This window comes from Xiphophorus couchianus, chromosome 2 (genome assembly GCF_001444195.1).
Source record: "Xiphophorus couchianus chromosome 2, X_couchianus-1.0, whole genome shotgun sequence".
In the NCBI taxonomy this organism is placed as follows: domain Eukaryota; kingdom Metazoa; phylum Chordata; class Actinopteri; order Cyprinodontiformes; family Poeciliidae; genus Xiphophorus; species Xiphophorus couchianus.
In genome coordinates, this window is record NC_040229.1 from 8,099,639 (window position 1) to 8,113,562 (window position 13,924).

General features: G+C 41.1%; 1 protein-coding gene across 6 annotated transcripts in view; it reads right to left on the reverse strand.

Annotated features, from left to right (window-relative positions):
• zc3h18 (zinc finger CCCH-type containing 18) overlaps positions 1–13,924 on the reverse strand; it is a 50,205-nt gene that overhangs the window by 33,007 nt on the left and 3,274 nt on the right. For all 6 annotated transcript variants that reach the window (XM_028003776.1, XM_028003758.1, XM_028003769.1 and 3 more), the window contains exons 3-6: positions 11,790–11,874; positions 9,634–9,782; positions 8,598–8,693; positions 12–154 (exon numbers count right to left, since the gene is read on the reverse strand). In XM_028003776.1, coding sequence (XP_027859577.1) covers positions 12–154; positions 8,598–8,693; positions 9,634–9,782; positions 11,790–11,874 — 473 coding nt within the window. The remainder of the gene's footprint in view (positions 1–11; positions 155–8,597; positions 8,694–9,633; positions 9,783–11,789; positions 11,875–13,924) is intronic.

The following is a 13,924-nucleotide window of genomic DNA, read 5'->3' on the forward strand; positions in this document are numbered from 1 at the left end:
GCAGGCCGTACTCTCGGATAATCCTGTAGCTCCGTTCTCTGAAGAACTCGTTCTCTTTGTCAAACTCTCTCTCGTCCTCGCCGATCGTCACGTTGAAGCGTTTCTCCTCAAAGTCGGGCTCCTGCTCCTTCCGGATGGTGGCCTTCTTCAGCACCTGCCAAAAATGCAAACACAGACACCTATGTGAGATACGGCGATACCTGTTCGTCCAGGTATGGCGATAATATGGGTGTGAAAACTCTCAGGTCATGCAGACAGAACTGATTCATTAGTTTCAGTCCAACAAGTCTTTGCTGCTTAACAGAAAAAGATTATTTGTGTTTTTATCTGTGTAGCAGGGAATCTAAGGGTTTCAGTAAGTCTAAGATTTTTAATGCCTTCCTAGTGTCATCTTGAATTAAATTTAAGACCAAACTATAAAGTAGTACTGCAACTAACAATTACTTTGGTTAGTGATTATTCTGATGATTAATCGGATAAAAAAACCCTAAAACAAAAAAAACGCGGCACATTGAGCAGAGTTTTTAGTTAAGCCTTTTTATGCAGTATTAGAAATACATTAAAAGATGGAAATAAACAACTATATCTTTTTTAAAGTAAGAAAATAAATATTGTGACGCCCCTGCGGTGCTGTCCTATGTGTATAGTGCAGGCTGCTTTTCCATTAGGTCCTTGATTGTGGGAGGTGCCTCCCAGACCTGGATGGTATATAAGGAGCGCCGTTCCATCAATCGGTGTGTGTGGCTGGCTGACAACAGAAGCAGACGATCCGGACTCAGAGGCGGCGCTGACACCTTGTGTTTTTTAATAAATGCCTCGCAAGGGGTTAAAAACCGTTGGGTTTGCCGTGTCCTCCCTACTTTTTGTTGCGGCCATCTGAGCCGGGTCGTAACAAATGGGGGCTCGTCAAAAACAAACTTTCTACAGTTTGGAAATTTGTTGGTTTGAGTGCATGGCGTGTTTCATTCATCTTTTTCCTATTTGTAGGAGTACGCAGTGACATCATCGTTGTAGGTGGGACGCGGCTTTCTTAACCGGTTTGTTTGTTGTGGGCAGCTGTGGGCTGTTGGTAGATTGGTCCGGTATACAGGTGAGTGAAATGTTTTGGGGCTTGTGCATCAATGTTGGTTCTGTTCTAGTGGTTGTGTCTCCTGCTAGGCTAAGAGGTGCTGTCGCTTTAGACTTCACCTGTTTGTTTTTTTTTGGTAGTGTCGTGGGGGTTTGCGGTTAGCGTTCACTGTGCAAGCAGGGATCTCGGGGGCAATCCGTAAGATTAATTTCTTACTGGGTTAGTGCTTAATAAACCCGCCGCCGATCCACGTGAAGTGCCAGGAATTAGTTAGGCAGGTGAGTCGTGGCAGGCAGGTTAAGTATAGTGGGGGCATAATTACTTTGGGCCCGTTGTGCACTGGTTTCAATTTACTTTCGCTTTTCACTGTATTTGCAGTTTCGCTTGTTTTTTTCTCTTCCTGTGGTGTGCGATTACCGTTTTGCTTAACAATGGAGTTTGATCTGGACGATTTTGTAGCTGAGCCTTCTTTGGAGAAGTTTAGTGTTGCTACTAAAAACGATCTCATAGCTATTGCTGCTCAGTTTGAAGTGCCTGTGGTTAAACAGGAGAAAAAGGAGGTTATTAAAAGGCGACTGTATGCCGCGTTGGTTGAGCAACACATTTTGCCACCTCCCGAACCAACTACCTTGGGTGAAGTTGGGGCGTCTAACGCTGAGGTACGTAAAATGGAGTTGGAGTTGGAAATGCGTCGTTTGGAGCTCCGTGAGAGAGAGCTGCACCATCAAGTGGAGATGCGCAGATTGGAATTGGAGACAGCTGCGAAACGCGAGTCTGCGCGCGTTTCTGTTGATCAGGCCAGTAGTTCTGCGCGGGCAGAGTTTGACGTAACTAAATGCATTCGCTTGATTCCACCGTTTACAGAGTTGGATGTGGATAAATATTTCGTCTTGTTTGAACATGTGGCAAAGACACTGAGGTGGCATCAGGAGGTTTGGCCGCTGCTTTTGCAGTGCGTTTTTACCGGTAAAGCACAGGAAGCCTATGCCTCGCTGTCAGCTGGTGACAGTTTAAATTATAATAAAGTGAAGAGTGCAGTGGAAAAAGCCTATGAACTCGTGTCTGAGGCATATAGACAAAAATTTCGCCACTATAAAAAAGCCGACGTTCAAAACTACACTGAATTTGGGCGTGTTAAAACAGCCTTATTTGATCGGTGGTGTGCTGCACAAGACGTTAGGAACTTTGATCAGCTCCGCGACCTGATTTTGTTGGAGGAATTTAAAAATGGCTTACCGGAAAACATCGCCACTTACGTAAATGAGCAGAAAGTTAAGAATGTGTCAGAGGCTGCAGTGTTGGCAGACGACTCGTATCTGCCTTTCATTCATGAGGGGTTTGTGTTACTGCCAAACGGCGGGGAAAGGGTCCAAGTTAAGATTCTGAGAGACACTGGGGCGTTTGACTCTTTCATTAGAGCTGACATGTTGCCGTTCTTGGCAGAGTCTGAGACAGGTGCCTGTGTTCCGATTCGGGGAAAGGGATTAAACGTAATGTTTGTTCCATTACATGAAGTGTCTCTCGAGTGCGAACTATTTACTGGTGTCGCACAATTAGCTGTGCGCCCTGCTTTGCCAATTGACGGAGTCTCTGTGATTTTGGGTAACGGTTTAGCTGGAACGCGTTTGTGGGCGGACACTGTGCCATGGGATGGACTGGTTACGTCGGAGCCAGTTGAGCGAGTCATTTCTCAGATTGATGAGACTCACAGGGAATTCTCAGATGCATTTACCGCATGTGCAGTTACTCGGGCCATGGCGCGCGTGCAGAGCGGGAAAGAGGAGAAATGTACGATTAAAATTAATTTGCTTTTGTCCAGTTTTCCTATGTCTCCGTCTTGCAGTGAGTTCACGGCGGAGCAGCAAGCCGATGTTTCTTTGAAGACTCTTTTCGATGAGGTGCCCCCGCTGAGTGAAATAACGGACTGTGCATGTGGATACTTCCTGCAGGACGCGTTGTTGGTGAGGAAATGGTCACTACATGCTGACATTGTGGGTGAGCCGGTGTTTCAGGTAGTGGTTCCCAGTAAACTCCGCTCAGCAGTGTTAAAAGTTGCTCATGACGAGTCTGGCCATTCTGGTGTACGCAAGACGTATGACCGGGTTCTGAGACATTTTTTCTGGCCGCGTTTTAAAAAGGACGTTTCGTCTTATGTTAAAATGTGTCATGTTTGTCAGCTCATTGCCAAGCCTAATCAGGTTTTGAAACCGTTTCCTTTAAGCCCAATTGTTGCCTCATCTGAGCCATTTGAGCATTTGATAATTGACTGCGTGGGCCCGTTACCCCGCTCAAAGGCTGGGTCATCATATCTGCCCACTGTGATGTGTCAAACTACACGTTATCCAGTAGCTTATCCGTTGCGTACAATTACTGCTAGGTCAGTTGTACGTGCACTCACTTAGTTCTTTTCGGTGTTTGGCACCCCTAAAGTAATACAGTCTGACCAAGGAACTAATTTTTCATCTCATTTGTTCAGTCAGGTTCTGAAACAGCTACGGGTGCGACATAGTAAAGCGACAGCATATCATCCAGAAAGTCAGGGGGCCTTGGAGCGCTTCCACCAGTCTCTGAAGTCTCTCCTGCGCGCTTACTGTACAGAACTGGCGGGTGACTGGGAGGAAGGATTGCCTTGGCTAATGCTGGCCGCCAGGGAGGTAACCCAGGAAAGCACCGGGTTTAGCCCAAATGAACTGGTTTTTGCGCACACCGTTGGCTGTGGTGGCGGACGGGTTGAAAGAGCCTGCTCCACCGAAAAACCTGGTGGATTATGTTAATGGTTTCAGAAGACGCTTGTATTTGGCACGGGAACTCGTTAAGGAGAAATTGACTGTGGCGCAGAAAAAAATGAAAAGCTTGTTTGATCGGCGTGCTGAGGCGCGCACATTTCTGCCGGGTGATCAAGTGTTGGCTTTGTGTCCAGTTGTGACTTCTCTGTTTCAGGCGAAATTCACTGGTCCGTATACAGTTCTGGAGCGGGTTTCCGATCAGAATTATCTAATATCTATGCCAGAGCGGAGAAAGAAATCCCAGTTGTGTCATGTCAACATATTAAAACCATATTATGCTCGTGATGTTGATTTATTTCAGCCACAGTGTAATGTTGCCACGCCTGCCGTAGACAACCTTGCTGGGAGGAGCGAGACTTTCAGCACCACGGACAGCGCACTGTCACCTGTGGGGGATGACGGTGACACGGATGGGTTGGACAGCTCCCTGATTCATGGGCGTCTTGAAAACTCCGAAACTTTGAGTAAGTTGGACACGTTGTTGGCTCACTTACCTGCAGGTCGTGCTATACAGTTAGCAGAGCTGATAAGAGAATTTCCATGCCTATTTTCGGACACGCCAGGTCGTACACATTTGATTGAACACGATGTGGATGTGGGAGACTCTACACCAATAAAGCAACGATTTTACAGGGTGAATCTGGAGAAGCGCGAACGCTTGGCTGCTGAAGTGGATTACATGCTTCGTAATGGGATTGCAGAACCCAGTATGTCCAGTTGGGCATCACCTTGTATTCTGGTCCCCAAGTCTGATAACACTCCGCGTTTCTGCTCGGATTTTCGCAAGCTTAACGCTGTTACAAAACCAGATTGTTTCCCATTACCGAGAATGGATGATTGTGTTGACCAGGTGGGTTCTGCTAACTTTGTCAGTAAATTTGATCTCTTAAAAGGTTACTGGCAGGTGCCGTTGACAAAGCACGCACGTGAAGTGTCGGCGTTTGTTACACCTACAGGCTTGTATTCTTATACTGTAATGCCGTTTGGTCTGAGAAATGCGCCGGCGACGTTTCAAAGACTAATGAACAGAGTGGTTGGTGACATGACTGGTTGTGCGGTTTACTTGGATGACGTGGTGGTGTACTCCAACACGTGGGAAGAGCACGTGGAGCGCATCCGGGAGCTTTTCACTCGTTTGGCGGGGGCGAGGTTAACGGTCAACCTGGCCAAATGCGAGTTTGGAAGGGCGACTGTTACCTATTTAGGTCGTGTGGTTGGCCAAGGTGAGGTCCGCCCTGTTGCAGCAAAGGTTCAGGCGGTAGAGCAGTTTCCTGTTCCTGCTACAAAGAAGAAGCTAATGCGTTTTCTTGGGCTGGTGGGATATTACAGATGTTTTTGTCGAAACTTCTCATCTGTGGTGGTGCCGCTGACAAATTTGCTGCGCAAAGACGTAAAGTTTGAGTGGTCTACCCTTTGTCAACAGGCTTTTGAGCAGGTGAAAAGGCTCCTCTGTGCTGCTCCTGTATTGGCTGCACCACGTCTTAACTAGAATGGCTGGGTTTTTGATTTCTCCCTAGAATGGCTGAACAGGGCCAAAAGGCCCTGAGTCCACCCTGACGACTCTGATGGCTCAAATTAGCATTCTTCTTCAATTGTAAATGTGGCCGTTGACCGTCAGGCCAGAATGTAGGAATGTGAATAGTCCATGTTGGGGGTGGGTATCTATGATACCTACAGGAGATCAGATCTCCTGTAGGTAGTGCTCTTCAGTTTAGTTTTGAAGCATACATGAAGTGTTTTTGGAGAGATGTGACCTTTTGCAGCTGATCCATGATGTTGTGCTGCATTATCCAGGTCATTTTGCCGAATGTACATAGAGTTTGCAAAACATACAATCTGTTTCAAAAAATATGCAAAGGTTTTTCTAAAAGAAATTAGTAATGTTTCTCTTTGAAATAAAGCTAAGAGGGTATAACATGACAGTTTAGAAATAAACTAACCAAATTAATTGTGTTGATCCACCTCAAAAAAAATCATGCAAAAAGTGTAAGCAAAAGAAATCTGTGAGACTTAGCACATGCAAATTTGCATGCAGCCTTTTGTGCTGTGGAGGATAAATAGGTGACTGCTTCACCTATTTAGTTCACAAGAACTAATGGCATTTATTTCAGTCATAATCTTGCGGGGGGTGACCAAGGTTCCATCACTATGTGACAGCTGGTCAGCAAACCTGGCAAACATGATTGACATGGCAGCACTGAATGCACATGTGCTTTATCAGGCATGCATTGGGGTGCAGGAGAGACGGGTGGACTTCCTGGTTGAGCTTGCAAAAGAGTTCGGTAACTCTCATGTGAGTGAGAAGAAGGCACACAAGGAGAAACTGCTTCGGCAACAACCTTCCACACCCAGATCAGGCAAAAGGGCGAAGTGTCAGGTCAACCATCGATGCAGGATGCGTGTCCTGAGGCCGAAACATCATCAGTGACCCCTCACACCCCCACCATGGACTGTTCTCCCTGCTGCCCTCTGGAAAGAGGTTCTGCAGCATCCGGTGCAGGTCCACCTGGTTCCGAAACAGCTTTTTCCCACTTGCCATCAGACTGCTGAGCTCTTAACTGGACTGCACTCAAAAACTGGTCTCCACTTTATACCTTGCACATGTACAGAGCTAAATAACTTCTATTTTACTGTCAGTCCTGCACTTTATATTTTATATTTAGATTTATATTCATATTTTATACTGTATTTTATTTTACTCACAACATTGGAACCTCAAACATTATCCTGAGCCGTATGCAACGAAATTTCGTTCTGTATACACCCTGTGCATTGAAAATGACAACAAAGTCAGTCTAAGTCGAAGTCGAAGTCTAAGGAACAATTGTGCAACTGTGAGATGCGTTGAGGCCATTACCAGGGTACTTGGCCTAGGTAATGGCCCTATTTACTGAACAAAAGCACCTGCTAGATAAAATCCTCAGGCCAGTTGGACTATCTCTAGCCTGAATAGGTATATGTCCAAATGGCCCAACTCCAGCCATTCTAGTGTTAAACATCCTTTCCAGCTCTACGTGGACGTCAGTCACGTGGGTGCTGGAGCTGTCCTTACACAGACTGATGACCTGGGTATTGGCAGGCCGGTGAGTTATTTTTCAAAAAAGTTCAATAAGCATCAGTTGAACTACTCTGTGATTGAGAAGGAGACGTTTGCTTTGATCTTAGCCCTGAAACATTTTGATGTTTATTTAAGTGGTGGCGCTAACATCGTGGTGTTTAAAGATCATAATCCGCTGACGTTCCTGTCATCACTGAAATGTCCAAATCAGCGTTTGATTCGCTGGTCATTGTTCCTGCAGTCCTACAACCTGGATATTCATTACATTAAAGGAAAAGACAATGTCATGGCCGATGCGTTATCCCGCGCTCCACTTTTGTAGCATGTTTGCTTTTTGTGCCTGTTTTTCTTCCTGTTCCCTTTCTCTTTTCCTTAAAAGAGCTTCTGAGTGCACCAGTTGCTGGTCTGGAGAGTGAACTGAGGAAAGAACCTGTACATTAAACATCAACTTGGCTAAGTATAATATGTGGGAAAGAGCAACATGTTAATGGTGGCTGGGTTTGCTTTACACTTGTGGTGAATTTAGGTTGGCGCAGGGTTCTATATAGGAACCTGCTTCTTTATGGACGGGGGTGTGACGCCCCTGCGGTGCTGTCCTATGTGTGTGCTGTATAGTGCAGGCTGCTTTTCCATTAGGTCCTTGATTGTGGGAGGTGCCTCCCAGACCTGGATGGTATATAAGGAGCGCCGTTCCATCAATCGGTGTGTGTGGCTGGCTGACAACAGAAGCAGATGAGATCCGGACTCAGAGGCGGCGCTGACACCTTGTGTTTTTTAATAAATGCCTCGCAAGGGGTTAAAAACCGTTGGGTTTGCCGTGTCCTCCCTACTTTTTGTTGCGGCCATCCGAGCCGGGTCGTAACAAATATATATTCCCTAAAATGCAATAACATAACTTTTGCGTATTCTTATTTATTTGTGAATGCAAAAAATACTTCTAACATCTGCATGTGAAAATTTTCTGTTCACAGCACTTCACAACAATAAAAAGTAGGGTTAATGTGTATTATTTTTTGGATTCATCGATTAGCAATTGCACATAAATTTTTTTACACAATTTGAACCAGGTGAAGTTAAACCTGGCACTTGAGTAGATTTTGTTTTCGCCATCTTAACTGAAAAAAGTATGTATTTTGGTGCAGTGTTACATGGTACATGTTGTTTTTGAACAAAATTGCCTTTTTAAAAAAAGTCTTAATCCATTAATAAATTGGTTGACTATAATTTTAATAATTAAATCATCATAATTAATCATTTCAGCCCTAACATATACAAGAATATATGTTAGAGACGACTTCATTTAAGACCTATGATTAACACATTTCAGGCCAAGTTGAATTTATTTAAATAAATGTAATGTTTTTAAGGATGCCTGGACGATGCTAAGCAAGATAGTAAACAATTACTACAGCCAGATTTCAACATTTTTCCACTTGCTATAAGAAACGTTTACAAAACAAAGTTAGAGTACAAAATATTTGTTTTTATACTTAGGAGATTCATGTAAAAGAGAAACACATTCAAAACTGAAAAATGGAAAAGATGAGAGCACAGCTAAGAATTTGCACATCCTTCCATTTGGTGTTGCATAATCTATTGAGCAAACAACCCATTGATTCAAGTTTACATAAACTTGTGGCACAAACTGGGGCTGATTTGCATGAAACACAGTGGCGGCGTTTACCTCTTTGGCGTGCCTGAGACCTCTCTCCCAGGCGCTCTCCACGGGAGGCTCCTCCGGGGGCGGCGGAGGAGGGAGTTCCTCCACCACAGGAGCGGCCTGCAACACGGAAAACTACCGTCAACTTTTCCGGATAGGGAATCCCAGAAATCAGTCCCTTAATTGACAAGCAACCACAACCTTCCTGCTCATATTCATGTAGACCAGTGGTGTCCAAACTGGATAATTTTATATACTGCTGCTATCTAAAACTAACAGCATTATTTTAGTTATTAAACTAAAACATAGATCTCAACAAAGATCTAAACTTTTATAAAATTTGTATAGATACATTGCAGCGTGACGTCACACATGCAACAAACTGCTCCTGACAGTGACTAGCATTGGTGTTAGCTGTAAAGATGTCAACATAATGCGCTAAATCTTAAATGTATGTCTGATACATAAAAGAAAAAGTGTTCTGCTAGTAATTATCAAGACTGCAACAACTACAGAAAAAGGCTGGAAAAAAAATTCAAATAAAACAAAAGAGCGAGAGAGAGCGAAGTGGGTTGGTTACGCTAGCTTGACTTTGACAATCGGAGCATGTAGTTGTGTTGCAGAATTTGGTGCGTTTCAGTTCAATTTTAAAAAAACGGGGGGGAAAAGGCGACCCACACCCACATGAACTCTGCCAGTCGGTCAATAATTAATAATCGCAAAATAAACACCAAACCTAAAAACATAAAACTGTAACTGAATGTTCTGGTCTTAATGTGGGAAATGTTTAAGCGTTTTTCTGTGTTCAATCCTGATAGATTGATGCCGGTTGCTATGGCAACAACCCTGTGTGTAGGACAGTCAAAACAGAGAGCGAGAAAAAGAACGATCTTTGTTTTTCTGCGTTATTTTTTCCTTTTCTGTGGTGGAGTACACTAAAAAAGGACTACCTTCATCTACAGATTTCAGGTTGTTAACCGAGTTGTGCTTTTTTTTTTTGATCATCTGTCGTTTTCTAATTTGTTGGCACTATGGACAGCCCTGATGTCGAGTTTCTCACCCAGGGGTTGTTGGGCAGAAGAGGCAGCGGTGCACCAGGGGGCGCACCGTTCGGAGAGAAAGGGTCTGGCTTGGTGATGAGAGAGTAGTTGCCCTTGTCGTTGACTCCTGGGTGGATGAACCTGCAGTTCATTCCCCATGTACAGTTTCCTGAAGAAAACATGACGGAATTTCTGGTTAATCAGAATTCATATAAAAATACAGCTAAATTAAATTAAAAAATCCTTTTAATCTTGATGATTATGAATTACAGATAAACAGCCGAAACACTGAGTCCTTTTAAATCAGAAGCCCACCTGTTCGGGGTTGCTTTTGAACCATAATAAATGGAAAATTGATCACCATATGTGATGTAAATTGATAATTGTAGCAATGTGTTTGATATTTTTATGTCTTCACGATTTAAAGCACTTTGAACTGCTTCATTGCTGAAATGTGTTTTACAAATAAGCTGAAAACCCAGTTGAGTGCTTGAGAAAATTACATTTAAAAAAAGTCAGTGGATATTCATAGAAGGTTGAGTGAAAGGAAAAACTGTGGGATCAAGTCAAATCCATCCAAGAATCTGAGGGAGTTTCATGAAGAGAGGAGTCAGAATATGAAGATTTGCTACACACACCTCCTATACATGGATCTATGTAATTTAGAAGTTTCACTTTTGGAAATGAGCAAAAGTTTTAAATATTTTCATTACCTTTAATATTTTTGAGATATACTTGTAGATTTTTTTCATTTTTCTTAAACTGCAACAGTAGTGCTTTACAGCCAGTTTACTCTTTACACAAAAGTACAAAAAACAGCAGTTACTGTAGAAAAAAAAGTTTTGTACCCTTTTCCAGAAGTATGTCTGGTTATATTAACAATACAAATTCTTCAGAGGATTATCAAGCTTACTGAAAATATTAACATCGGCTCTAAATGTTCGCATCAGTGTCTCCAGATTTTACCCAAACTAGTGTTGAGAATCCTTAAATTGCAAAGCTCTGCAATAAATTTATGTTTGAAATATTTGAATTAAGAAAATCTGCAACATGGAAAAAAATTGTACAAAACTAGCATTTTAGGTTTAACTTTTACCTTTTTGGTCTTCAAACTTGTTGTTAATGTAAAAGCCACAATCCATGTCTTTTGTTCAGCCGTTTTCTAATATAAAGTTAAATTTTCCTGCCACATATTAACAACTTTATGGTTTATGTGTCAATCTTAATCTGTAAGATGAATCATCACTGAAAAGAAAAGCATCTATGTTAGTGTTATGGCACTCATACAGGTCAGTAAGTGAATTATTTCTACATTTATGTAGACTGAAGTGTGACTATCAGTTTCCAGCATTTTATTAGTTTCAGTAAATTTGAGTTTTAACCCTGGATGGAATTTTTGCCGAACATTTGTCAAAGTTTTACATTTACATTTATTGAGTAGATCAGATTAAAATGCAGCTCAGATATCACCGAGTTACAGATTTAAATATGTGAAGTTCTGCGGCTCAACGGCTCCCTCTGCTGGACAACAACTCAAACATCCACCACAACCTGAGTTTAAGCAGCTCTGGAAAAATTAAGAGTCCACTGCACTGAACCCCATTGAAAACCTCTTGGTTATTCCACCAAAGATTGATTTCCAAACTCTTCCTGAGTTAAAACATTAGTATTGTTGTTTCTAAATGAATATGAACTTGTTTTCTTTGCATTATTTGAGGTCTGAAAGCGCTGCATCTTTTTCGTTATTTTACAATTTCTCATTTTCTGCAAATACTAAATTTTCGCTTGGAATTTCGGAGACATGTTGTCAGTAGTTCATAGAATAAAAGAACAATGTTCATTTTACTAAAATATGCATCTATAAAAAGTAAAATCAGAGAAACTGATCTTCATTTTTTCCAGATCAATATTTGGCAAACTTCATATTCACAAATGTAAATTTTCATCATCTTCATCCTTTTTTTTTACAGATTTGGTTAAGGAAATTGAACTATATTTATCAGCTATTCCCAAGAGTACAAACAGAAAAGCTGTAATAACATAACAATGTTGTAGGTTATTGAATATTATGTATTTACTATAGAAGCCTACACTCTTGGCATACTTTTTCATATTCCATCTACTTTGTAAACAAAGATGTTTTCTAAATAAAGAAATAAAATATGCTTTACAGTACCTTTAATAAAGAACCTGCAGATGGGGCGTGGCCTGATCTTCCTGTCAGATGGATCCTTGACCTCTCCTTCTTCCAGGTCATCATCCTGCAACCAGAACAAGAGAATCAATTCTGATCTCACATAAATTACTTTAATCAGAGCTTCAAACCATCATCCCATATATCAGATCAAGCCACAAAGGCAAGACGACACTTCGGGTTCAGAGACGGGTGAAATGTTGATGTAGCTTCTCCTTTCAGTAAAATTTCCTCACCGCAATGATTATATTGTTATTTTGAAACCAATTTCAAGTATAATATGATCAATAAATTCATCCTATCGGCCAACTTTATTATGTGTTACAACATGGTGACAGTTTCAAGAAATATGTAAAAAAACATTTTTTTAATATAAGTTACACACATCAGTTTTAAATTTAACCGAGAAATAAACTGTAAGACCCATTTACATAACAGAAAAAATGCAGCCTTCATCTGCTACGTACCTGTGATTGTGATGCTACTGCATCATTATGGCCGTTAAGTCACAAACAATAGTAACATAATAGTAGCATCTCTAATCAGAGCATTAAAAGACTTTAAAATACTGTTCGTTTATAAATCGTAGTACCACAATACATTAAAGATGTGCTTTTGTTGTATCAATCAAACTTGGGGAAACAGCATTCAGCTTCTATGTATCACAAATCTGGAACAAACTTCCATAAAACTCCAAAACAGCCAAAACACTGAGTTCCTTTAAAACTATTCTAAACACCAAGCTGTTTGGAGTTGCTTTGAAACATAATAAATGAAACATTAAAATTATTTTTTTTTTAATTTAATATTCACTGGTTTCATGACTTTGTATTTTGGTGCGTTTATGGTGTAAAGCACTTTGAACTGCCTTGTTGCTGAAATGTGCAACACAAATAAACTTGATTGATTGTTTCTCATGCTAGAAAAATTTGCTGCGATTTCATTAGTGCATCTCTGGGAAGAACTTGGACTGAATATGTTTTTCGCTTACAAACAGCTGTCTTCTATCTGTAATCTACAGAGAACCCAAACATTTTACTCATGTATCTGTATTCTGTGTAAAAATATTAACATTTAAGGGGCACCTGAAGCCCTGATGGAGCCTCTGACTTAACTTGGATTAAACAGAAGTGCAAATAATTGATTTTCAATTTAATTGTATTTTTTGATTTGTTGATTTTAAGACTAGTTGTGGGTTTAAATAGCGTTTCACCGGCGATGTCTTCCCATAAATTATAATTATCCAGTAATATTTTTACTTTTCCTGTCAACTTAAGATCTTTGAATACAAAAACACGGTGGATGGCTGGTGGGCCGTCTCGGTTCCCCGACCTCCGGGCTTTGCAAGATTTCTGGGGGAAACCCTGAAGAGGTAATCAGGGAACACGAGACACAGCTGGGAGCAATCAGAAACTAAATTAACACACAGAAAAAACAAATTCTTACACCGATAAATAAATCTGGGCCAAAACAAACAACTGACATTTATTTGTAATCTGTTTCTGGTTGTTATTTTTCCCCCAAACATTTTGAAATGGCAGTAAGATATATTACTGATAAATATTGGTTATTGACCATAGCAGAAATATTAATATTAATATCAGCCCAAATTTTCTTATTGTTCCATCCATAAATAAAATATAAAACTATGTGGAAATTTAGACATTTTTAAAGAACATAAATTTAAAGAATGAATATAAATAACTTAATTACAAAATCAGGGAAAAAAACCAAAACCCTCAACATGTTTCTAAATCAATTTCTGTCGATATAAAACTTATTTAAGGAACTGCAGGCGTTTAGTGAATTTTTGGTTAAAACATGTTTGTTTTTCAGTCAGTGGGTAGAGAATCCAGAAACTTTACTCAAGAGTAGAGATACTTCATATTAAAATTACTCAAATAAAAGTAAAATGTGAGGTAGTAATATTATTATTATTTTTTTATACCCCGCCAGGGGGCCTTTTTGTGGGCTCTAGTGTCCCTTCTTTTTTCAAAGTAGGCTGACAGGAAAGGGGGAAGGAAAGGTGGGAAGACATGCGGCAAATGTCGCCGGGTCCGGGAGTCGAACTCGCGTCGAGGACTCAAGGCCTCCAAACTTGGGTCGCGCTAACCCCT